We start from the raw sequence: 27,662 nt of genomic DNA on the forward strand, positions 1-27,662 counted from the left end.
CTATTGCGATGCATTTTTAAGATGCATTAGGCGGTGGGGGCGCCACTTTCCCTACGCCTTCATATTTATATAATATCAATATCAAATCCAAAATAATAACCGAGTTATCAGAAGCAGACTTGGTATTGAGAGGCCCGGGGGGTGGGTGGTCAACTGGACCTATTATTATTATGTTTTAATTAATAAATATTTTTAGTCAACTGTGCTTTATTCGTCCGAATTCGGATATTCTAATAGTAAACGATTGATGTATTACCGTTATAAGTTAATATTAAATTTTGTGTACGGTTAATTAATATGATACCGTTGAAGGCCTAGGAGGCGATCGCCTCTTTGCTTCCCTGGCCAATCTGCCCCTGTGAGTTATAATTACATAAATAAAGTTATAGAAAATTATCTTATAAGGCTGATGATAGCATCCTTAAATAATTTAGTATCTTTCGGTCTGAATGTATCATCCCTATACAGATCAAAATTAAACCAATATCTATATCTCAATAAAATACTGTGAAATAAAATACTATTAAATTTATATCAACTTTGTACGCTACTAAATATTACCTATAAATGATTTTATAGTAGAACATTTATTTTTTTTATAATTTTATTTTATTAAGAATTACCGTAAAAATATTGCCACCCCGAACCACCCCTTAAATGCGGTTCTGGTTTTCAGATAAAAATACATATACAAACATTTAATAGATTGAATTTTTTGAGGATTCCACGGAATCTTTTTTTGTTTTCCAAATATGACAGTCAATATTTGTATACGAGTGAACAATATTTTTAAAATTTTCAAACGATCCTAATTTTAGGGAATTCACTTTTTTAAAATAAAACTCCGTGATGCCTTCCAAAATGTTTTATTTTCATATTTAAAATGGTATTTTTGCGCTAAAATCCTTTTGGAGTAATTTATCGTTAATCAAAACAAGCGTGTTTACATAACTGTAAAACACTTGTACCACGTCCTGATTCAGTATTTCATTGTCATCTAATAACATATAGAAACTCGGGATAAATTAACAATTGTGAAGAAAACCATGGTGCTACCAAAGATTTACTGTAATAATTCATAATGTACAGAATGGGTAATAGGATTGTACTACTTTTTTTTCGTTTTAATTCTCAACAAACATACAAAATTATACCACATCATTTTATTAATTGTTGAATTTGAATTGATATAAAAATAAAAAAAGCATTTGAAATTTTGAAATATTACTATAGCACTAAAGTACTTCTATAGTGCCTTATTTTCTGTAGATGCATATTGGTTCATCACTAACATAATTATTTAGCAACGAGGTTAAGTCTGGCAACACTGTAAGCATATGTTTATTATTTGCAACGCCATTATCAAATATCAATGCGTTGTAATCAATTAACCAGAACTAGATCGGAAATCTAGTGGCTAGTAGTTACTATTTTTCAAAAATAATTCTTATGTACAAGTTTTAACTCATTTATATACGTGTTAATAATGCACATAATGTATATTTATAAAATGTATATTTTTTAATTTTTATCACATCAATGTATCTATGTGACTGTTATAATTGTATAAATGATAAATAGGAAGTGTTACTTTAACATTTAAATTTTTTTTATTATTAAGACATTATCCACAAATGGCTCAAGAAGTAGTATATGGAACTCAAGACGATACCCATGTCGTTATGTCGGAAAAAGTTCAATCGTTAGCCGGTAGTATCTACCAGGAATTTGAAAAAATGATATCTAAATACGATGAAGAAGTTGTTAAAAACTTAATGCCATTGGTTGTGAACGTGTTGGAATGTTTGGATCTTTCCCATACGGAAAATCAAGAACATGAAGTTGAAGTCGAACTTTTAAGAGAAGATAATGAACAATTAGTTACTCAATATGAGAGGGAAAAACAATTACGAAAATCTGCTGAACAAGTAAATCATTTACAACTATTATGTTAAACATTTCCTTTTTGTATATTTTGAGTGATTATGATACAATTTGACTGACAGTTATTAATTTTCTACTGTAAATTCATTAAATTCTATTAAAAAAAAATTTATTTTTATGTATATTCTTACCATAAGGTATAAATTCAAATATTATTCAGCAGAATAAATTCATAAATTCTGTATACTCGTCTTCCAAATTTTCTTAATTATTTTTTAACTTAAAAATGTATTGTGTTAAAGTAATTATATGAACCACAACCTAAAAATATTGTTTTTTATACATTTAAAAGTATTCATTTAAATTGTAAATATTATCTTTAGAAACTGCTGGAAATGGAAGATTATATAGAAGATGAAAAAAAAGATTATCAAAGTAAAATAGAGAGTTTAGAATCTATTGTGAGAATGTTAGAGTTAAAAGCCAAAAATGCTTCAGATCATGGTAAGTAAAAATGCATGTTTATTGTAAACTATTTAATGTTCTAGTAATTTAATAAGTCCATACTAAATATGGTAAAATACTTTATAAGAACATAATATAAGGCTATAAATGTTTATCAATTAATATAACGCATAATTAATACATATGCATAACATAATTAATTACTTATAGCTTTTTAATTGATGTTTCAATAAATATATAACAGTAATTAGTTAAATTGAAAATACAATTAATTTTAAAATGATTACATAATAATAATATTCATTAAATGTTTTTGAGTTTAGCTTACAATAATAAAGTGATTTATTTAACTTATTATATTATATATTAATAAGCTTGTGATAAGAATTAGTAAATAATGTAATTTTTTTATGAAAAATCAATATAATTTTAAATTTAATATAGATTGTAAAAACATTTTGATTATTTGGTTATGTTGTTAAATTTTCATATTTTACAAATATCTATTAAACTGAGAACTTTATTTTATTTTTTTAATAGTTTATAGATTAGAAGAAAAAGAGCAAGATATGAAACAAGAGTATACAAAACTGCATGAACGATACACTGAATTATTTAAAACCCATATGGATCATATTGAGCGCACAAAAATATTAATGGGATCTGGTGATCGTATGGACAATCCTAGAAGTATGCGCATGCCATTTATGAGTATGGCCCATTTAAATAGGTAAAATAAAATACTTTCATTAATATTAAATAATATATAATTTATAAATATAATATTTTTTTGGCTTTTTAGGTCTTCTGGACCAGTTTCATTTGGATTTAGTTCTCTTGAAAGTCCTAACCTTAAATCTATTGAGGGTTCAAATGAATACCCATTAATTATATCAAATTCTCCTCCAGGAAGTATGCATTCTAACTCTAGTCTGAAAAATGAATTACAAACTCCACACGTAAGAATTAATTCAATGTTAATAATAAAAAGGATTATTTAAGAATTTGATGGAATACTGTTTTGTTTTCTTCTAAAATATAAATATCTATTATATTGTATCATTATTTTACTATTTTATAACTATGTCTTAGGATACTGAAACTTCTGAAGCAGAAAACAATTTACGTATTGACCAAGTATCAGAGCGAGGTTGGTCTGAAACTTTGAATTCCATAAGCAAAGCTGATAGTAGTCCTGATGAAGTATCAGAAATTGCAGAAGAGATTGAGGCAACGCCTAAAAATACTATTATGTCACTTAGTGGGCGAAGTCATACTCAAAAGTATATTTGAATTACATTTACACTGAAAATATAAAATTTAAAATTAATTAATCTTGCTATAGGGAACAAAGAACTGCTACTAATGTTTTATATCAAGAATTCAGCTTCCAAGACAATGAAATTCAAAATGAAATAGAAGAAGTACCAGAAATTACTGGTAATATATGAATTTATTTTTTTTAGTTTAGTTTAGTATTTGTGTATATTAATGGTAGCGAGCAACCTTTTACAACTATAAATAACATTATAAATAATTCGCAATTATAGGATGAGATTTTACCCTTTAGGCCAGTGGTGCCCAATCCACGGCTTGTGGACTACATGTGGCCCGCAAAGGTAATCAATGTGGCCCATTATAATTTTTTTAAATAAAAAAAAAGTAAAATTACTATAAAATACAAATTTTTTTAAATTTATAAATTTCATTTTCAAATAGAAATTTCATGATATAACCTGTGCACTTGATCAACGTACTGATCAAATTAATTTTTACCTACAGTGTGTATTTCAATCTGTAATCTTTTCAGTATTCAATAAAATATTTGAAAACAAATTATATATGTATCTACACGTATATTGTATACCTACTACATGTAACAAAATAACATTAGATTAATATTGATATTATTCATATTTTTGTATTTGGTAGCTCGCTCTAAGATAATTGTTTACCAAAGTGGCCCGTCGTGGAAAAAAGTTGGAAATCATTGCTTTAGGCCATCAAAACTGAATTATAATTTGAATTATTATTTAATATAATAAGTAATTATTCTCTCTCTTTCATTATCTTATTTCATTCAGAATTATTTTTCAAGTTTAATATTTCAATTTTAAAAAAGGATATACTTGCATTTTATATATAATTGTTTAATTTATTAAATATGATAAAAAATATAATACTTAATAAATTATTCCTATTTATGTATTTCAATTAAATGTTATCCTTTGTTATTATTATTTCAATTAATACTATTTGTTTTACTACTATTATTTGACCTTAAACATTTGTTTTTTATCCAATTTCTAAATATTATTATTATAACAGTTCAAAATTTAAAAATAATTTTATTAATAATTCAAATATAAAATGTATTTTTTATAACTTTTGTTAAATTTAAGTTTTATTTCAGGAAATTGGGTGCACCCTGGAGACTATGCCTCATCTGGTATGAAATTGTATTATTATTATTTTATGCCTTAAATAAATAAAAGTCTATTTTTACTGCCTTTTAGCTCAGCTTTTTTTTAAAATTTAGTTTTCTTTCAATCGCACAGCATTTATTGTTAATTTCATTTATATATTTTTATTTTTTTGCATGGTGTTTTTGTGTAATTTTACATCAATAGTCAGCAGTGAGACTGAGTCAGAAACTCCATTCTCGATAGGTATGAGCTGTCTTCTAGTTTTTTTCTTAACATTGCTATAAATAACTAACTTGAATTTCAATTTTTGAAATTGAAATTATCTTATAATAAAATCTTAACATATAATCCATATTAATTACATTTTTACTAAAAAACTTAAATATTTTATCCTCAAAAATTAAAATAAATTATAATCTTTTTGATAATGACCCAGTTAAAAGTTGAAAAATACATATTTTTATTAATTTAATTTATAAGAATATTTAAAATTAAAAAAATGTATTTATTTTCATGTATTTGATAAATTCACTTAATACTTAAATTGTTCAAACCCTTCATATAATATTTTGTTTAAAATATTTAAACTAAGAAGATTCAATACTGATATGTGTTATCTCTCTCTTTCACACACGCAATATAGTTAATATAGTAAAAATTTCTCACATCATTTCTGGTTGTATGGTTACACAGTTGATGTATTGAAGCAATAAATATTCTGAAAACTATTTAATTCAATGTGAAGTCTACTTGAGATTATATATTTTTTACATCAATTATTCCCTTTGGGCACTAAATATATCTATTTCATTGTTGCAGTTATATTTTTTATCTGTATATTTTTTAAAATTTGATCATAAATTATAAAAAATATTTTAGTTCTGTCTGGATCTTTAATGTATCATATACACTTATTTATTGTTCAGATATATGCAATATATAATGAAATAAATAAATAAAACAACTATTCAATTTAACTTCTTTACGATCTGATCAAAAGATATGAGTTTATAACTATGATCAAATCTAGTTTTATATTGCCCGATAAATGGTAATTAAATGTATTTATTAAATCATAACAAATAAAGTATTATTTTTAATACTGTTGCTATTTTTAATCTTTGCATCATACTTAGCTTTCTTGCATTCACAAACTTATACTTTTATCTCTAATAGTTTGTTTAACAATTTTTATTTTTATTAGGGAATGAGTAACTGTGCATTATGATTATGATCGCTATTAATTTGAAATAAAATAAATATATTCTTTTATTTGCTTGTGCATGAAATATAATAACATATTTTTTTATGTACAATTTTTATATATTTTTATAAACATCTTTTATTTATTAGTACTTCAAATTGATAAATAAAATTAAAATGTTAACATACAATTTTAAATTTCAGTAAAACATTTACTTTATTTTATCTATTTTTATAAGTTATATCAAAATTAACATTTTAAATAACTTTATAATATATAACTATATATATATAGGTAATAGGCGATGCCCAAATTTGTTTGTTTTCTTCATATTGCCTACTCCACGATTGGCATTATACATAACGCCTAGGTATTTTATAAAATACCTAAGTTATATGTAAAATAATATTGAAAATCATATGTTTTATTTACATTGCCTAAAATGATTCGGCAATTCGCATAATGCCTAGGTATTTTGCAAAATATCTAAATTATCCATATTGTCGATAACATAAATATATTTAAGTTCAAATAATTTTATCTATAAAAAAAAAAATAGTGGGTTTTATAAAAAATAAATGCATTACTATTCATTCCTTTATAATATATATGTTAGTTTAATTAAAAATAATATTGTTATGTTAGAACTATTATTTTATAACTTTATATGTATTATATTTTAATATAAAATAACAAATTATACTTAACTAAACACAACTTATTTCATTATGTTTTTGCTGCTGTAACTCAAACCATACACTCTTGTTGTCCGTCTGAAATCATAAAACAGTAAATGATAACTTTTTCGGTAAGACTAACATCTAACAAAAAATTATGTAATTTAATATAAATAATATCTATAATTTTTATTTTTTAATAATTTAAAGGTATGGGAAAAGAAGTGGAAAATCTCATAAAAGAAAATACAGAATTATTGGCCACCAAAAATGCCCTCAACATTGTTAAAGATGATTTAATTATTAAAGTTGATGAACTTACAAGGTATTTTTTTAGTATGTTAAATGTTTAATAAAAAAAAATTGATTTATACTAAAGTGTTATATATATATAAGTGCTGTATTTTAAATAATTTTCAAATAATAGTAGTTTTATTAAAAAAAGTTCATAACTCTACTTACAAAAGTTTATCATCATACTTTTTAAACATCTAATGCTTTTAAACTATTATTAACTTGGTAATTTTTAATTTTATACACTGATTTTTATTATTTTGTTAAAATTAGTGAACAACATATTTTACGTGAAGAGTTGAAATCTTTGCAAACATTAAATATTCGTTTGACTCAAAAAGCTTCTGAAGTCGAAGAAGAATTAAAAAAAACCAAACAAGAATTAGAACAGCTTAAAGTTAATAAATCGGACTCTGATGTAATTAAGTTTTTATATTATTTAGAAAATTATAGTAGTATTTAAATTATTGATTAATATTAAAATTATTATTTTATTGTGGAACGTTTATCTAAAATTTCAGGAAGAAAAATCATATGCGGAACGTAAGCGTTTTACTCGTGTTGAAATGGCTAGAGTTATTTTAGAACGAAATAAATTCAAAGAACAACTAATGGATTTAGAAGAATCTTTACGTTGGCAAGAAACTGTACGTGCCATTCGATTAGAGCCAAATGAGAAAAAAAAACAGGGTGTGTGGAGACTGTAAGTGATTAATTATTAGGTTTCTGAATGGTGTAAAGAATATTCTTCATTATCTATTACACAATAAATCAAAATATATTCTAACTATGCACAAATCAATTTTAATTATTAGAACATCATGGTCTTAAAATTTGATATTTATCTAATCAGCATATTAAAACATATAATCTTTAAAGTTTTAGCAGCTTGTTTGGTACCAGTGCCAAGCCAAATGAAACCGGACTTGGAAGTGGAAATAGCGGAGGAGGCATAGCTGCACGCCCAAGATCAATTCATTATGATCCATCTTCTCATCAAGTTGGCCCACCTAGCATAATGAAAAGACGCAGTATGATTGAAGGGGGAAGGTATAGTCGATATGAAGATGATATGTAAGTATTATATTATTCAGTATAAATTTCTCCAGGACTAACGTTTGCATGGCTAATGGGTTTGCTAACTTAACACAAAATACAGTTCTACTGAAATAAAAAAATATTATTGCTGCTCATTGCTGGGGATTATAAACAAATATTGTATTATGTATTTTTTTTACTATTGTTGAGATAATTATCTTTATTTTATTCAATAATACTGGTAAATACTCGGTTACAGATTGGAATATTATTTTTATAACTTTCTTCAAACAATATCTCAACATAAACATTCAAACTTTATTATATAAATGTATAAAATATTTATACATTCAAAAAGAAATCTAATTAGGTTGGTCCTAGAGAAATATTATATTAACTCTTATATTTACAAAGGTATCTAGTTAACCAATTAAATATTTAGTTATAGTGATAAATCAAAACGTTCTGATCGAAGAGTACATTTTGGTAGAATACGTACACATATTCCTAGAGAAGATAGCTGGTTACAAGCTTATGGTTGGAGTATGCCAGCTGATCCATCAAATGGAAGACCTCATTTAAGTATGCCACAAACTAACAGTCCAAGTACTAACTATCCAGTTCCAGTTCTAGTAAATTGTTGTTCACCACTTGCTGATACGGAACCTGGAATGAAGGTAAATATTAATTAATTTATTTAAAATTCAATGAATCTTATAGAAAAACATTAAATTTAAATTTTTAAATTCAAAATATTTCAAATTAAAATGTATTTTAAATCAATGGTTTTTATTCCTTTTATTTTTATTCATATAAGAGTGGTTCTTAATTTTCATATTAAATTATTAGTTAAACATATCTGATTTGTAAATATTTTATACACATTATTTTAAATTAATTTCACAATATCTTTTATTTCTGTTCTAAGATAATAGATAAGTTAGTATTTTTATTGTTAACATTTTCTAATTAAGAATATTAACTGATAAATATAATAAAAATTTTAAATATAAGAATAATATAAATGCTAAAATATATAAATTTATTTCTTCTTATTTTAATAAAATAGCATTCTTGACATATAATTCTTTCCATGACTTTCTTGGTGTAATTATAATATTTTTTTGGCTATGAAAAGTCAGGATTAAATTAAAAATCAGTATAATTTTTTGGTTGTTTTTTATTGCTTTTAAATATTTACAATTAAATAAATAAATTTCTGAGTACAATATAATATTATGTTCTTTAATAATTTTGTTTATTTTATAGATGTGGTGTGCTACTGGTGTTAATCTTAGTGGTGGTGTTACTAAAGACGGCGGAGAAATAGTTGGGGCTAGTGTATTTTACAATGATAACAATGTAGAAGAACCAAATAATACACTTATTGAACTAAAATCTACAGTTGACGAAAGCATGGAAATGCAAAAATTAGATGAAGAGTTAAAAGTATTAATTTGTATTTATTTATTTTTTCAGTTTTTATTTATTAAATATATTGTTTTATTTTTCATAGGAAAATAGTAGGTCAAATATAGAATCTGAACTAGTATTATCATCACTTATCTGGATATGTACTACAACTAATAATAACACTAAAGTAGTTATTATTGATGCCAATAAGCCTGATATAGTGTTAGAAACCTTCAACATTTCCTGTCAAGCTCATATTGGTTGTATAGCTTCAGTACCAGGTAAAAATAATTGTATAATTTATATGAAATAAAACAAAATTAATTTTACATTTTTCCTAAAGACATTTCATTTTGATTGATTTCACTAATTATAAATGGTACATAAGGGTTGGTGTTAATAATTGTATATATTACCTATAAATATTACAAAAATATTTAAAATTAAAACAATATTTAGTTTTTTTTTTTTTTAAGTTGAATTAATATTAAAGATAGTATTATAATTTTATTCGCAATCAATGAATATATTTAATGTAATTATTAATAATAATAAAATAAAAATGATTCTTGTAATTTAGTTTTAATGTATATAAACAAAAATATTGGTATTTTATAGGTGCCTTGGAAAGTGATTATAAAGATAATGATATCATAAATTGTGAACCTGAGCAAACAGAAGAAGTCACTGAAGAAGATAAACAAGTTCCAAAAGAAAGTAAATCTGACCCGGAAATAGGCAAAATAGTGTTTGTTAGTTGTGCGGCTGGAAGTGAAGAAACTAATTTAAATAATACTCATAAAACAGATGAAATTTCAAGTGAAACAAATTCTGATAATCATGATGATGGTAAGAATATTACTTTTCTTGTTAGTTTTTTTTTTTTTTTATGCCTGAATTTGCTGCTTGTTGTGTTTGTGCTATTGTTTGTATTTTGGTCTTAGAAGATAGCATATCAGATTCTGTTCAGCCAAATATTAATAGCTGTGACATATCAAGAAGACCTAGCCTATTAAAAGAAGGTATCATAAAGGATGGATTATCTGACCCTCCAAATGGTAATTAATTTCTAAATAAAATGTTCTCTATTTTTAGAAAATAAATACTTTTTTGTGTGATAAATTATTAAAATTTAATCATAATTAATTTTATTTTGTAATTGAAATAGTAATAATTAATTAATTAATTTTAATTATTACATTATTATAAAAATATAAATATAACTATTCATTTTTATAAACAGAACAATTTTTATTTACAAATTGCAAGTTTATTTTAAAAACCTGAGAACTCAAAAAAAACTAGTTTGATGTTAATATGTTAATTTATTTTAAACCATAGTTGTGTATGTTTTTACCCGAAAATTTCTTGATTATATGAAATAATTACATTGAAAAAATTTATTAGGTATCACAAATAATCAATGTTGAACTATGTTTAATATTTATCACATAAAAAAAATATATTCTAAGTGAGAAGTTACTAATAATTTTTACGGGTTTAATTTTTTATATTATTGGTTATTAATTATATTTATAATATACTATCAAATTACTATTTTACACGAGAACATTAAAATATTAAAATCTGATTATGTTTTTCTATTAACTTCCTTAAATTAAAAATTTAAATAATTTGGAAAATATAAATTTAATATTTGTTGTCAATATGTCATATAGCCAAGGCTTTGCTAGCTTTATACTAATTGGTGTTTGTAAAATTTAATACTTAATAGTAGATATTATTTAAATACCGGTGTTATATTTTCAACTTTTTATTTAAATATTATTAATAGTATTCAATTTTTTTTAGTTTGGTTTTAGTATCTATACCTACTGAAGTATTTTAATAAATATATATTTAATATTACATTTGTGACTAGAGAACTTAGATCTGTTCAAAGTTTCAAATCATTATTGTTTATAAACATGTATATTAATATTTTAGTAAATCTTATTATTTGCATTGTTTTTATTTTAGATAATGGAATAGCTAAAGAAGATCTTGATAAAATGTCAAGTGTTTTACCCACAGTTTGGTTAGGATTTGAAAATGGTTGTATATTTGTACATTCTGCCAAATCACAATGGAAGCAATGTTTACATTCTGTCAAATTAAAAGATGCTGTTTTAAGTATCATGTGAGAACTCTTAATTGATTTGATAATAAATATTATTTTGTTATCTAGTATGCAGTTATTAATATCAATTTTTTAATTTTTAGTTATGTTGATGGTCGTGTTTTATGTGCTCTGGCTAATGGTACTGTAGTGGTTTTTCGGCGTGATCTTGATGGCCGATGGGATTTAAGCAAATATTATAGTGTAACTCTAGGACCACCTCAAAACGCAGCTCGATGTTTAGTATCTGTTAATAGTAAACGAGTTTGGTGTGGTTATAAAAATAAAGTGCATATTATCCATCCACGTTCATTGGTTGTTATAGTAAGTATTACAAAATACAGGGTAATAAATAAAATTATTTGTAATGAAACATTTTTAAATTATTTAGCATTCGTTAGAAGCACACCCTCATAAAGAGAGCAAAGTACGCACTATGGTTTGGGTAGGAGATGGCGTATGGGTATCTATTCGTCTTGATTCAACAATAAGGCTTTATCATGCATATAACTATAGTCATCTACAAGATGTTGATGTGCAACCATTTATAATAAAAATGCTTGGTAAATTTTCTTCCATTTATTATTTTAAAAATGTCAATATAAAAAATTAAATTTTTATCTTCAGGTTCTGATAAACCACAACTATCGTGTATTAGGATTACAGCAATGTTGGTTGCCTCTAATAGACTATGGATTGGTACTGGAATTGGTGTTGTAATATCAGTTCCTCTTTTAGATAGTAAGATTATTATTTGTTAACTTATTTTTATGAATCATAATATACATTTTTTTATTAAGAAAATTACATAAAAAAAGTGATAGTTTTTTGTAATATATTTTTTAACAAAGCAACTAAAACAAAAAAAAAAATAGTTTGATCAATTATTTGAATTAAAAGCATTTAATTTTATTGCTTATTTATCTATAGTTATAGGTATGTTTGATATAATTGTAATAATGTAACTAACCAACTTATTAAACAAAATTTAGTTTTTAATATTTTAATTTTTAAAAAAAAGTATTTATGATACTTTTGATTAGTTAGGTATTATAATTTATAAAGAAAGAAAAACATTATTCTTATTAACATTATACGCTTATAAATAAATTATTATTTTATTATATTTATTTATATTTTATTCTTACTGACTATTTTTGTTTTGTTTTATATAGAAGGTTTGTTAGGTTTTCCAATTAATAAAGAAGTAAAACTGTACTCGGAGCCTATAACTCAAGAGATTACACCAAGTAGCTTCATACCATATTGCTCAATGGCCCATGCACAACTTTCAGTGCATGGTTTTAGAGATTCAGTTAAATTTTTTGTGTCTGTACCAGGTGAGTTGAATTTTTTTGACAGAATATTATTTAAATTGGGTACTACTGAGTATTGTGAACATGGATATTCGATTTTCAAATTTTGTGTCAAAAATGTGTAAATAAATATACTTTTTTTTAATCCAAAATATTGAGACAATTAGTAAAAATATAAATCAGTTAAGAAATTTAAAAAATATATAACATAAAATCTATTGAACATATCTTCTTTTATAATTTATAATAAATTATGGTTATTTCTTTGAAAATTGTTTTTACCATTATTCTTAAAATTTTAGGATCTGGAGGTTTTTCAGCAGCATCTGCTATTCAACAAGATGATCCTATTGTTGAAAGTGTACCGGATGCCGAACATTTGACATCAACATTGATTATAGCTGGTGGTGAAGGTTATATAGATTTTAGATCTGGTAAATACAATATAAATAATAATTTAATATTTAAAATAGAAAGATTTGTAGGCAAAGAAATGTCTAAAATGTTTTGTCTGTAGCCGATGGGGAAGAAATGAATGATGCAACTTGCCATTTGCTCGCTTGGTCTATGTTGTCTAGAATTATTCAACAGGACAGTTGCTAAAAGTTAAAAAAAAAAAAATTCCCTCAAATATTAAAATGGTATTTATAACCGGTCCATAATTTTAGCTTGAATTTTTCTTTTGTTACTGATGTGGTTCAATTTCTTGATTTCTGTCTTAAAATATTGTCATATTTTTTCCAAGCACTAATTTTTATAAACAGCATATATTGATTATATATATTTATGACACTTACCACCATATATTAAAATTAATTTTTAACTAGTCTTTCTCTATTTTTTTAAAGTACTTTAATTTACCTACAATGAGTTCTTACTTTAATAATTTAATAGTTTTATTTGCCATTGCTTTTAAAGCGCTTTTACTGTTATTTTATTATTTATTTTTCTCAAGTATATAATTCAAATAATTAAGTTATTAAACTATTTAATTATTTAATTATTTCTTCAAAAAAAATAAAACAACTTTATATTAAAAAATGCGTTACATTGCTGTATAATTAAAATTACAGTATTATTTTGATATTTTCAAATTCTTAGATGAATATAACTATTTAATATAACTCATTTAACTATTTTTTATATTCTAAGTGTAATAAGGAATGTATTTAATTTATAATTATAATAATTTTTTCTTGTTAACACTTGACATTAAAACTGTACTACTATCGAGAGTTAAGAGTAAAAATGTAATTGTTTAGGTACATTCAATAGATAATTGGTTAACTCTCTTAGTCATTTCCATACAAATTTAAAGTAAAATATACATATACGACAAATCATAAAATTTACACTCTCATCATTATTTTTTTTTTATTTTAAAATTTGAAATGTGAAATTGTTAAATATATATATATATGTGTGTGTGATTAATGGATACACACAATTATTTTTACGAATAATGATTATTGAATATTATAATGTATAGTTAATAGTATCAAATGAAATAAAAATAATCTCAATTATTAACTTTTAACTATTAACTCATTCATACACGTATAGTTGTTGTTCATATATTTTTGTTTGAATACTTACCTGATATTGCTTTATTTTTAAGGTAATTAAGGGTATTTATTTTACTAAATTATTTTTTATTTAAAGCTATACCAATTATCTTGGTAGATTTACCTTAAAAAAATTCATTTTTTAAATATACTTTAAGAATATATTTATTTATTTTTTTGGGTTATTTTGTTTTAATTTAGATATTAGATCTATTTTGAACTTTTCATTAGTTTTATTATTTATAAAATGATTAAATATGAGCATAGCCAGTAATAATAAAATATTAAATGAGTCTTTGAAACTTCAGCTCTCAAAACCATAGTTTCTATAAAAGTTCACAAAATTAATGTGAAAATAAATTATATTTTTATAATTTGGTGAAATAGGGTATTTACTTGAAAATTGTTTAAAATAATATTGTAGGTTTACATTTATTTTAACAACTCAAAATCAAAGAGGAAAAATAATTTGAAATTTAATATTGAATGAATAGGTTTTATTTTTAAAATACAAATTCTAAATCTAAATATTTTTAAAAGAAATTGTTGAGTATATAGTAAAATGTTTATTTATAAAAGCAAAATAAAAGTGTAGAACTAAATTATTATAATATTATCTTATGTTTATTGCATACTATTAAATATTTGCAAAAAATTAATTAAAAATGATATAGTAATTTTATGTTATCATTATTCTACTGTAATCAATTAGATGTGACGATTTTATCAAATAATACAGTATATATTATACAATGTTCATTTGGGCACATAATAACATAGACAAGGTTTAATGTTGAATATTCATTAATATTTATTATTCTGTTATTCAATTAATATGTTAAAATAACAGCACTATTTAAAACAAGTATACATTAATGAAATTTTATAATTTTATAAATCAGCCTTAATTTTTGTTGGTTTTTGTTTACATATTGAATTTTAATAACTATAATATTGATTAAATATAGATACTATCTATAATTAATGATAATAATATAATACAATTATGACTAACATTTGAAACATTTTTATAAATATAAACAAATTTATATAAATAATATATTTAATAATTTTAGATGAACAAGGAGATAGTGACTATTTTGACCGGACAGAAAAAAATCAGTTATTCCTTTGGGAAGTTCTTACAGATTATAAAAATAAAGTAAGAACAAATGTTGAATTACTGAATAATACAATTTAGTTACTCTGGATTTACTGAAAATTTCATATGAAGTGCCATTTGTATTGTTTTATTTTAACTGATTTTATTCAATGGTATTCAAACTGCTCTTCCTTCGTTTTATTTTATTACTATTAACTGTTGCCTTTGTTACCTTATTATTGTCTCCGTTTGTTATATTATTATTATTATTATTTACATTATATTATATTGTGCTGTGATTTATAACTCATTTAGTACATGTTTGAGGTATTTTTTGTAACTGTTGTTTGTTGTTTTTTTTTATTATCGGACAATATTTTATTACTTTGTTTAGACTTGTTAAAAAGTTTTTTTTGTACATTTATGTATAACAAACATATTAGTCAACCCATATATATATATAAAATTATTTTATTTGTATTTCAAATAATTTGATTTAACCAAATTAATTATTTAAATTATTTGTAATACATATTTACATATTAAATAGTTATAAAAGTAATCATAATTGTATTTTTTTTTTTTATAAATTATTTTAAATTTGTACCTTAACTTTTTTAATATTTGCTTTATTATATATTGTATGACTTAAATATTACATATTGTTTTTTTATTTAAAATGCCTAGTGGTTTAATATGCATTTATTTTCAATTTGAGAAAATATATGATGTGCAATTATATTATTGTTTTTAAAATCTGTATATTATTATAGCTTTTGAACATGCATGTTAATTACAAAAAAGTAAAGTAATAAATGTTTTTAATAATAATTTAATATGGGTTACCTACAATTAAATATTTTGGTATTCTCTGTTAAGCTACAATAACTTTGTCATGTGAACATTTACATCTTGCTAAAACTATTTTTCTTGTCAAGAGTTGTATATTATTGTATATAGGACAACAATATTATGCTAGAATTTTTTTTTAAATTATAAAAAGCTACTAAAAAAAAATACTATATAACATTTAAGAAACCACAAACATTATTTCTACATAAGTATGCAAGTATTGCAAGTTTTGTAATTTTGTACTTGTTATTTTATTTCTGCTATAGTTAAGTTTATCTTATTTTTTTAATAAAAATATCATAAGAATCAAACATTTGGTGATTTCATTTACTCAAGTATAAGTTCTACTACTAAATCTCATTTTCTCACAGTGAATTTTAATACAAAGATAATAAGAATCAAGACATCTGGTGATTTCATTTACTCAAGTATAAGTTCAATAACATTTCAAAAAACTTAAGTGTTGATAGTAACTTCCAATATTTTTTCAAATCAAAATAAATTTGGTTTAGTAGAGAAAATGTAAGGCTCCTCAAGAAAAAAATAGAACAGTTGCTATAAATAATGATGTAAAACTTATATTTCACATAAATGGATATCCATATCACAGTAAAAGTATTTTGTACGATCTCATTAAACATCTTATAACCAGTATATGTGCACATTTTATAAAAATAATAAAAAATAATAATTTTACCATAATATATCTGTTAAAAATGTGTGTACATATATAAATAAATATTTACATACTGAAACACACATAAATATAACATAATCAACTCAATTTTATAATTCAAAACATGCACCGTGATAATAACAAAGTTAACTATATTTAAAAAAAAAAAAAACAAGTAAAATTTATAATAATTTGTCACAGTAACATAATAAATAATATGATTTTGAAGAAGTTTATAACATATTTTATACAGGTGGGAAAAATTAAAGCCAATGAATTAACTTCTTCAAAGTCACAAAAAAATAATCAAACATATTAAATTTATTTGTAATCATATTCCATAAAATTTAACAAAAATATTTATAATTTATTCTTATGATCCCTGTAATTCAAACACTAAACTAAACACACAGAAAATAAATAATACATAGGTAACAAAAGTTGTCTTTTGAAAAAAAATTAATATGTATAGGTATATAAATACAAATAAATATATTATATTTGTGTAAGTATACATTTTATTTAATAAAAATGCTTTATTTATCAGAATGATGTATCATAAACATGGAAGTTGCATATAAAAACGGACGGACAATTTAAAAACATATAAGTTGACTATTGATTATAGTAAAATTCATGTATAATTTAATAAGAAAACATTGTTTATAACATTTTTGTTTAATTTTATTTTGAAGATAAAATTATTCTTAAAATGATAATGCCATGGAGAGGGTTTGAAATTTTAAACTAATCATTACCTATCTAAAGAATTCCCATTATGCGAATTTTCAACTAAAGGCATATCTGAAGAATTAGATGTAACTGGTATTATCAAATCCTTAACATTTGATTCAGAAGAATTATCTGCCGATGGAGCATCTTCTGAAAACTGTTCTGGAATAGATGTATTTAATAAATCATCATTTGTTTTATCAGCCTTCTCTTGATCTTTTAAATTAGAATCTAAATCAATAATTTTTCATCATTTATACACAGATAAAATAAAATTTGACTAAAATTCTTACGTGGCAAATTGTCTATCAAAGAAAATGTAATATCTGGAGATTCAAATACAGGAGGAATATCTTCTGTACTTTGTTCTACCACATCAGAAAATAATTCATGTTCAATAATTGGATCTCCATTGGTTATCATTGATTCACCAAAACTTGAATCAAAATTGGCCCAACCGGTTTCAAGCTTTGGTGTAGGTTCTATAATATTGTCTCCCCAGGGATTTAAAGGAAAAGCACTAGATGCTAAAAACAAAAATACATTATTTAAATAATAAATGTATCATTAATCATTAGCAGATATGAAAATATAGATTTTAATTAAGATCTTAAAATGTCTTTTTTAAGTTATTTTTATGACTAATAAACAGTAATATTTACCATTGACAGAATTATTATCAATTTTCATTTCACTAGATGCTTTTGCATTTAATTGAGACCTAAAGGTTTCCCAATCAGAAGTTTCTGGAGACCAATACCTTCAATAAATACATTTGTATCTTTAGTATTATTTTTAGTAAAATATTATTTAAAAAACTTACAAATTACAATCCTTTGATGTTAAATTGCTTGATTTATCATAAGAGTTATTAAAAATATTAACACCATAATCTCTTTTTGATGCACCTAAATCAGGATCTTCCCACATTTGATTATTGTATAAACCTAAAGCTCCAGATTGATTATTTGTATCTTTGCATTCCGAAGAGTCAATATTCATTTCTGATGATCTCACTGAACACATACGATTAAACATTTCTGCCTGCATTTCCATTGAGTCCCTAAAAATAAATCAACAATAATTGTAAATTGTAAAATTAAATAAATTATAAAAATGTATTTACTTGTCATCATCATCTTCATCATCATCATCAAAATTTATATTCCCTCTTGATATACCAAGCTCATTGTCATTGCTATTGAATTCAATTTCAGAATGTCCAAAAATTGCTTCTTCTTCCATTTCTTTTCTGCTATCCATTGCAGCATTTTCATCTCGAGGATGCACTCCACCCTTAAAATACATATAATTAAGTTTCATAAATAAATATTGGAAAACAATAATATCTTATATGTAACAAATATATAACTAATATTTACACACCAAACAAGAAGAAATTCTTTCCTCATTATCTTCTAAAGTAGTAGATGTAAAAGAATCCCAGCGATTTACAATATCACTGTCTAATGTGTTTACAATAATTCCTCGAAAATGATCCGAATAAAATGCTTCAGTATTATGTAAACTTTTAGCAATTGTTGCTAAATGACCAACAAACCCTTTTCTACTTTTTCCAGGCTTAATACTATGACGAAAAAAAAGTATATTAAAAATAATTTATTTAATTAACTTTTTTTTTTAATGTATTTATTTAATTAAATAAAAAATGTATTCAAATCATACGTGACAATTTATTTTAATCATATACAGTAAAATTCACTTAAAACTTTGTTTTAGTCCCTAAACATTTTCAATACTAGTCAATGTAAAAACTATCCATTAAGATGCTCTTTTATTCAGCAGATTATAATAAAGTAGAGTCTTATGAAAATAAAAATAGAGGTTTTACTCGTTTACCTGTACTTATTGTATTTATCAGTTAATTTTGTCATATTACTTATAGTATCATAACGAGTAGGTACATATTTCATCGTTCTATGAGGTATCCAGTATCGACTCTTACAATTACTGCTGATTTACAACACCTATCATAAATTCAAAAAGTATTGTCTTTTGTAGAAAATGCAAAGAAACTTTCTAGCTGAAACGTTTTGTCAGAATCTTAAGCGAACAAAAATAGACAATTTATTTAGTATGTAATAAAATTAAATAAATAATAATATTAAAAATACATATGTATATATATATATATATATATATATTTACCTTTTTTTAAAATAAATATTAAATTTAATTGCAAAAACTAAATGTAATTATAATTTATATAATTTATAAATTTCTTACATATTAAATTATGTACATATTTATATACATGTTCTGTATAATAAAAAAATAAACTCGAAATTTTTATTTTTTTTGATTCCTATATTTCCTGTTAGGATACTCTAGTGAGGTGGTCCCTTAAAGAGTGTTTTAAGTAAATTTTACTGTTCTTTTTTTTTAAATTTTTTTATCTCATTTATATTTATTTAATCAAAACAAATAGTTTTAATTAATATCTTACATTAAATATTTTATTTTATTTTAACTATTTTTAGAACAGTGTTTTAAACTAGGTAATTAAATTGTTAATTTAAGTTCAACAACACAAAATATATCAAATTTATTCTAGATCATAGTTTTATCTTAATACATACCATGCTTCATTATCAAGAATACTTTCAATTAATTTACAATCTTTAATAACCTATAAAAACAAAAATTAAGGGTAAATATATACAAATTATTTATAATTAATGTATGTTATGTTCTCACATGAGCTATAAATGTGCTGTTCTCTGCAATTGAATGATTACAACACATAATTTCATGGAAGCATTGAACTACTTGAGTATGTAAAAAATTATTTAGTTCATAACAAAAAAAGCAATCCTACAACAAAAATGTAGTAAATCAATATTTTGTGACTTGAAGTACACAGTGAGAAATAAATATAATAGAAAACAAGTAGGAGGATAATAACTAATTACCTAACAATAATTTAATATATCATTTTTAAATAAAATCAAGTTTTCCCCATTGAAAATAGTTCAATAAAAATGAAGTAAATTATATCATTATATCATAATTAACCAATTAAATATGTACTACAAATGTCACTATTATAAGAAAATAAACTAATACATGAATATAAGTTGAATATATTATTATGTCACTTGCCAATAAGGACACCTCATTGATGGTTAGTTTTAAAGTTTTATTGTTTTAATATACATACCGTTTGATGAAATTTATTTACTCTTGTAATAAACATGAGTACAATTTTAATGTATATAATTGCCAAAAAATAGAGTAACTAGAGTGAAATATTTAGGTATAGTAATTGATTGGAATTTATGGTGAAAAATACATATTGATAATATTTTTATGAGATTAAGATCAATTACTTTCAAACTTTTCAAAATTATTACATTTTTATCAACATAAATTTTGTATTTTGTACATAACACACACTATAAGTCGGTCCTCCAATACGGTTTATTAGTTAAGGGTGGTTGTTCTGATACTGCAGTAAAACCACTTAAAATTCAATAAAATCATGCAATAAGAATATATCTAAATAATAAGGATTTAAAAGGTTTTACTTCATTAAATTATAAAGAATTTAGAGTTATGCTAGTCAAGTATTTATATAGTTCTCCATAGTTCATCAAATAGGTAAAATTACATTCAAACAGAACAATAAACATGAAAACAGGGCATATGACATGTGTGTTACCTACACAATTAAAAGTACAGGAAAAAATTTCTTAGATTATTTAGGTACAACAATATTTAACTTTATACCGCTTTATATGAAAAAAAAATATTTTTAATAGTATAAATTAAAATAATAAAAACAAAAAATTTTAGAAGAAAACTATTGTAAACTATTTTGTTAACATAAATTAGATTGTTTATTATTTTTCATTATAAAACATAACTGTACATTTTGTTTATTAGTTACATAGATTATATTATATTATTGTTTAGTAATATTTTATTATTGTATTATTAGTACAGCAACAACTCATTTACCTCAACACAAGCTATGCTTGATGGGGTAAATCAAATAATAATACATTCTTATGTTTGGTAAATTATTTAAAAATATATATATCTTATTTAAAATTTCTTAATTAAATTCATTGTTTTTGTACTGTAATTTTAACTTTTAAGAGGTTATATTTGTAATAAATATAAATCAGAACATACTAGTAGTTTTAATATGATTATAAATATAAATGTTCATCAATGTTTTAAGATTAACTATATTTTATTATAGAAATTTTTATAATACCAATAAAAAACATAATTTTTATAATATAATATTAAATACTTACAAGAAGAACTTTTATTGTATTAAGTTGAGCAAATCGTTCATTTATTTGTTGATTGTGCATGCTAAGTAATGAACTTATCAATTTGACGATTTGCAAACGTACATTACCAAAAGGATTTTCAATTACATTACCCATAGATTCCAAACTTTCAATCTAAATTTAAATTTAAACACAATTTTAAAATCATTTTTAATATTTGAATATAAACTAAATAAATAATTACTGATATTTAAAAGTGGGCGTTTGTAAATTGCGCCCATATTAAGTAGGTAGTAAAAATACTACAGTATATTACGCCCAGGATTTTTCGGATCTAAAATGGGTATAGTAAATTGCGCTCATGGTATCTACTATCTAAGTGACCTTGATTTCATCATTACCAGGTATTTTTAGAACCAGAAAATGTTTGCAATTTTTTTAACTATGAATTAATGCCTATAATGCCTGAAGATAATCAAACAATTTTTTTGCTATGTTTAAAACACGTATATTTTATTCGCTGACATTCCTTCAAGTATTTGGGCATCAGCTTCCGCAACATTAACATAGACAAATAAAGGACAACTCAGCTAGTGAATCTTTCCTGTACTCACTGTATTTTTTATTATTAATATTTTTAACCTAACAAAAAAATATTAAAAAAAAACTAGTTAATACCATATTCAAAAAAAAAAAAAAATGAATTTTCCTATTTTTAAGTAAAATATGAATATATTAAGATTTTGTATCATTACTATGCAGATTACTTATAACTGTATTTTTTATTATTAACATTTTTAACCTAACAAAAAAATATTTAAAAAACTATAATTAATACCATAATATTTAAAATAAAATAAAATTAATTTTCCTATTATTATTAATTAATTTATTCATCTCAAGTAAATTAAAAAAACATTTTTGGAGGACAGCGATAGTCGCCTTCTTGTGGTGTTCTCTGGGTAATGCTAAATGACTATCATAAAAATAATGTTTCTATTGGGCGCAATTTACTATGCAGAATTTTGTACTTGAAAAATACAGAGCGTAATTTACTACACAAAACTTTATACCTGAAAAATAACGAGCGCAATTTACGTTTGCTCTTAAAAGTAATATAAGTATAATAACTTTACAAAAATAGTATTAGTAGTATTATATACAAAAAAGTAATATTTTTATTATAGAACTGTACTTTGCATTTGTAGGGTTAATATTTACCTTAGGAGGAGTTAACAACACATTATGAATATGTTCTAAAAATGGTAAGATTGTAATACACAAAATTTCAGCCATCGACTGTTTTTTATTATACACCTCATTAGAATCCCCACTTCTAGAGAGAGAAAAATGTATCAGTACTAAAAGTTAAAGTAATATTTATTAAGTAATTTAACTAACTTTAACTTAGTAGCCATCAATAAAGTTTGCAAAATTGAAATACCGCCCAATAATGTACTTTCAGTCTTCTCAGTTTGGCCAAATATTTTTACTAATACCATGTTTACAGTCTCTGGTCTAATTTAATAAGAAAACATATAAATAAAATCATTCAAATCATTCAAAAAAGTATGTCTTACGATTCAATTGAAATAACAAGTGGGTTTTGTTCAAGAGGATGTAATTCTGATGCAACTTCAATAGCACAGATTATTTCAGCTGCATTCAATTGTCTAATAGAAACATTTTTTGAATCTAGTGTGTTAACCAATTTTAAAATTAGTTGTTCTTTTTCAAATAGCTAAAATACAAACATATGTAATTTAATATTTATATATATAATATCAAAATATAATAAATTAGTAAAATTTAAATTTAAAAAATATTAGTATACTTACTGTGAATATATTACTTCGTAAAGGAGGTCCTTCTAAAAGAGTTGATATTTTAATAATGAGATCCATTATAGCAGATGTATCAAGATGTTTAAGCAACAAATCAATAAAATTTCCTTTGTATGTTACTTTCTCAAGTGCTTTAAGACAGTTAAATTGATATGTGTACCAATCCTATAATTAAATTAAAATTAACTATAATAAAAAATGTTTAAACCTTTTTCAAAACACAAATATTTGACTTAAATAATTTTGGTTAGAAATTATAAAATACAAATAGTTGTAAAAAAATAATAAGGCAAGAGTTTTTGTTATTTACATTATTAATTTTTTTTAATTAGGCTAAGTATTCAATTAAATTAAGAAATACATACTTGAGTTCCTGTTTTCAATATGAGACTACATAGAGTTCGACTAAAATATGATGCCATTAAAGAATTAAGTGGAGGTTCATTGTCTTCTAGAAAACTAAAAAAACATTTCCAAATGTCTTCTTCGTGTGAAAGAACATTATACATAGGTTGAATATCGCTAGTTAATATTTCACAAGCTAGATTTGGCAAAACAAAGCGCATTTCTGGTTTTTCATTTTCTTGAGGTTCTTGTGTAACAAGACGGACCAATGCCAATGCAACATCAGGTTTTGTTAAACTATAGGAAAATTCAGTATTAAATAAAGTTTTTATAAAATAAGGTAACAAGATGTTTTTAATTAGGAAGGAAGAAGGAACAAATTAAAACTTAGTTCCCAAATACATTTGTAGACAGATCATCGAATTAATATTTAAGGGTAGGGAGATATATTTAACACAAATCTGTAAAATACAAATAAAAAATATTTTTGTTTTTTAAATATTTTTTTTTTTAAGCATTAATTCAATATCTATACTATATTTTTTTATTAAGAAATTATACTGTACACATATTGCTTTGATAGAAATTTCATATTATTATACCTAATAAAAAGTAAGCTGAATTTGAACCACAAAAAAGAAATTGATGTACATAAAAAATGAGTGATAACTTTTAAATGCACCAATGTGATAAGCTTACTAATAAGGAACTACCAAAGAGAAAACATAAAAATACTTTTTAAAAATTGTCTAGAAATTAAATGTCACCAAAACATCTTCTAGCAAATACTCAATAACAAGTAATAATAAAAAAATTTCAGGCAAGAAGAAATTGTAAATACTATAGAAAAAAAATTGAAAAACATAAATTGAAAAACTTAACTATTCAAACAAAATTATTTCTATGATATAAAAATACATTATCAATACTTATTAATTAACTAATATTTTTATACTAAGAAATATAAAATTTAATCAAATAAATTTTACAACTTCTGAAAAAAAATTTAAAAAAAAAATGTTTTTTAATTAATTATTAAATATGAAAAAATATGATACCTACATATGCTAAATTATATTGATGTGTTAGATAATAATCTTTAAATTCTTTTGTTTTGAAAAACAAATATAATATTCCTATTTTGAAAGTTAAAATTAATTTATGTATTTTAAATAAACATTTCTTTTAAATATGTATAACATAGAGATTTTATATATTTAACTCTATAAGCTTAAAAATGTCTAATTTATCATTTAAAAAAGATACAACATCTGTAATTTTTAGAAAAGTTATACTGACATAAATTATAAAACCACTGTTTGAAAAGTAACAAGATGTGTTCCAACATTTTAATTATTATAAATGAGTTTAAACTAAAACAATTATACCTACTTATTAATAGTACTTACAAGTCTATTAGTTTTTTGTTCTGACCCTTAAGTTCTTCTAAGAGATTTTGTTCTCTCATGAGATCATCAAGGCACAAATTCTAGGACATAATGAAAAAAAAACATTAACATAACAATATTATGATAATAACAATAAATTACCTCTCTATCAAAAATTGAGTCCCAGTTAGATGCAGGATTATTTTTCCAATACATGATGAATATCACAGGTTCAATTCAAATTAAAATATATTACTAAAAGTAATTAATAAAATCACACACTGATTGATAATAAGTAAAAACAGTAAGAATATTTATCACAACAGATAACAATTTACTTGAAAAGAAAAATATGTTTAATGAACCACATCCAAAAAATTGGTTATCACATCTGGAAATCCCTGAATGTCCGATATGAAACAAAATGTATACGTTTAAATGTACTATTAAGCATGTAATTGTTCAACTTAACACACGTCCGAGTTATATATATTATCTATGAAATTAATTAGTATAAAAAAGAAGAGTAATGGGACTTTAAAATTAAGGAAAACAAATTTCTAAGCGACAAATACGTCGTATCAAGTATCAACTATCACGAAATGGCGGTCGCAATTTTTTTTACAGTGTGCACATATCTATGAAATAATACTTCGTTGAAAATAATTTTCAACAACACTTAAAAATATCTCAATACAGCATTGATGTCATTTATTTATTTAAAAATTTAAATTAGTTGAATTTAATAATTTTTTATTTTTACCAGGTTCATATTTACCCTAGATAGGATAGGCCTATGGCCTCCACTAATAGGGGACCTTGGATTTTTATGAATCTTTTTTTTTTTTTAAATGAAATCGTATAAACAAATATATTTAAAAAACAAATCACTATAAAATGCCCCATAATTTTGCCTATGAGCATCAAAATACCGAAATCCGGTCCTAATTTATATTACACATCTACAAGACCATATATTTTATGTTAGTGTATTGTTCTCTAGGTACTCCAGGGGATATCTATTATACTACAATCCGGGGTCCTGAACTCATACTGGCGGAAAGTCCCATGTTAACAATTCCAGTGGTTTAGAGCAGGCGCGTATTTCAAAAGGGAAGCGTTTCAAAATTAACCGACAAAATTATGCACAACAAAATAAAAACTTTACGTATACTTTATTATACAAGCATATAAATACGTTAGTACATTATACATAAAAATCTATTCATGTGTAATATACTAATGTATGAGAAAGTATTTAAACATTTTTTTAAATTTTAAATGTACATTTTATTTTTATATACATTTTAAATTGTCCATAAAATGATAAAAAACATTATTCTAGTTAATTAAACAAAACAGTACAATAAGAAGCTGGGATCCGGTTTTACATTATTGTTATCGTAATATGAATATATATTTCGTTATGAAAAAATATGTGTTCATCACGGTTTATGATGAATTTTTATCTTGAAAACACGCGAGTATACGGTTAGGGGGTGTTATTACACCTGAAACACCCCCCTAGCTACGTGCCTGGTTTAGAGTAACCAAACATCCCGATTTGGTCAGGACAAAAGGTCCTGATTTTGAGTATGGTGTCTCGATTTCCCAATAATGTGTTTCAGGAGAACCAATTTTACCAGAATGAGACGTCAATACTACATCTATGTTTGTATTTTATTGAACTTCAAATTGAAAAACCATAATAATATTGTAATATTTATTTATTAAAATGACAAATGATAATCAAGATCAATTAAAAATTGGTCATTCATTTCATTCACATTGTAGCACTGTAATTTAAAATTTTCGATTATGATATTTCGTATACATAATGAACTTCAGACAATCATAATATAAAATAGGAAGTAAGATATTATAGAAATACTAAAAAATTGATTTTAGTAAATAATTTTACAACAAAATAAGAATTAAACAATAATAAATAATATTCCTTGGGACTTAATTTTTTAGGAAAAAAAAAAACAATTTATACTAGTGACAATAAATAATAGTATATAATAATTTTAATAATAGCAGAATTTATATAGGAG

General features: G+C 23.4%; 2 protein-coding genes across 9 annotated transcripts; one reads left to right on the plus strand and one right to left on the minus strand.

The window, feature by feature from the left end:
* Positions 1-1,404: 1,404 nt before the first annotated feature.
* Positions 1,405-15,893, plus strand: LOC112686062 (JNK-interacting protein 3). Of its 7 annotated transcripts, XM_025558174.1 has the most exons (26): positions 1,405-1,928; positions 2,268-2,388; positions 2,890-3,079; positions 3,152-3,308; positions 3,442-3,632; positions 3,695-3,789; positions 4,763-4,798; positions 4,980-5,018; positions 6,770-6,787; positions 6,867-6,981; positions 7,224-7,368; positions 7,472-7,653; positions 7,830-8,024; positions 8,431-8,665; positions 9,258-9,437; positions 9,505-9,682; positions 10,020-10,250; positions 10,346-10,459; positions 11,382-11,541; positions 11,625-11,844; positions 11,912-12,083; positions 12,148-12,261; positions 12,696-12,860; positions 13,139-13,270; positions 13,354-13,477; positions 15,478-15,565. In XM_025558174.1, exons 1-25 carry the CDS (start codon positions 1,635-1,637, stop codon positions 13,437-13,439), a joined length of 3,765 nt encoding a protein of 1,254 aa, XP_025413959.1. In that variant the 5' UTR covers positions 1,405-1,634; the 3' UTR covers positions 13,440-13,477; positions 15,478-15,565. The 7 variants fall into 7 exon arrangements, with proteins under 7 accessions (XP_025413959.1, XP_025413955.1, XP_025413956.1 ...); XM_025558170.1 differs by lacking the exon at positions 13,354-13,477 and having other exon boundaries at positions 15,478-15,893; XM_025558171.1 differs by lacking the exon at positions 13,354-13,477 and having other exon boundaries at positions 10,349-10,459; positions 15,478-15,893.
* Positions 15,894-17,517: 1,624 nt separating this feature from the next.
* Positions 17,518-26,194, minus strand: LOC112686133 (serine/threonine-protein phosphatase 6 regulatory subunit 3). Of its 2 annotated transcripts, none has more exons than XM_025558290.1 (17): positions 25,944-26,194; positions 25,768-25,860; positions 25,627-25,706; positions 24,238-24,514; positions 23,867-24,037; positions 23,609-23,769; positions 23,430-23,546; positions 23,250-23,364; positions 22,050-22,202; positions 20,482-20,598; positions 20,364-20,413; positions 19,150-19,351; positions 18,890-19,059; positions 18,587-18,826; positions 18,426-18,523; positions 18,057-18,290; positions 17,518-17,979 (listed from the first exon to the last, which is right to left on the minus strand). In XM_025558290.1, the coding sequence occupies exons 2-17, from the start codon at positions 25,819-25,821 to the stop codon at positions 17,786-17,788; spliced, it is 2,433 nt and encodes an 810-aa protein (XP_025414075.1). In that variant the 5' UTR covers positions 25,822-25,860; positions 25,944-26,194; the 3' UTR covers positions 17,518-17,785. The 2 variants fall into 2 exon arrangements, with proteins under 2 accessions (XP_025414075.1, XP_025414073.1); XM_025558288.1 differs by having other exon boundaries at positions 17,522-17,994; positions 25,944-26,193.
* Positions 26,195-27,662: the final 1,468 nt, after the last annotated feature.

The sequence above is a fragment of the Sipha flava genome, unplaced genomic scaffold, assembly GCF_003268045.1.
Source record: "Sipha flava isolate LNK unplaced genomic scaffold, YSA_version1 2_pilon_pilon, whole genome shotgun sequence".
Classification (NCBI taxonomy): domain Eukaryota; kingdom Metazoa; phylum Arthropoda; class Insecta; order Hemiptera; family Aphididae; genus Sipha; species Sipha flava.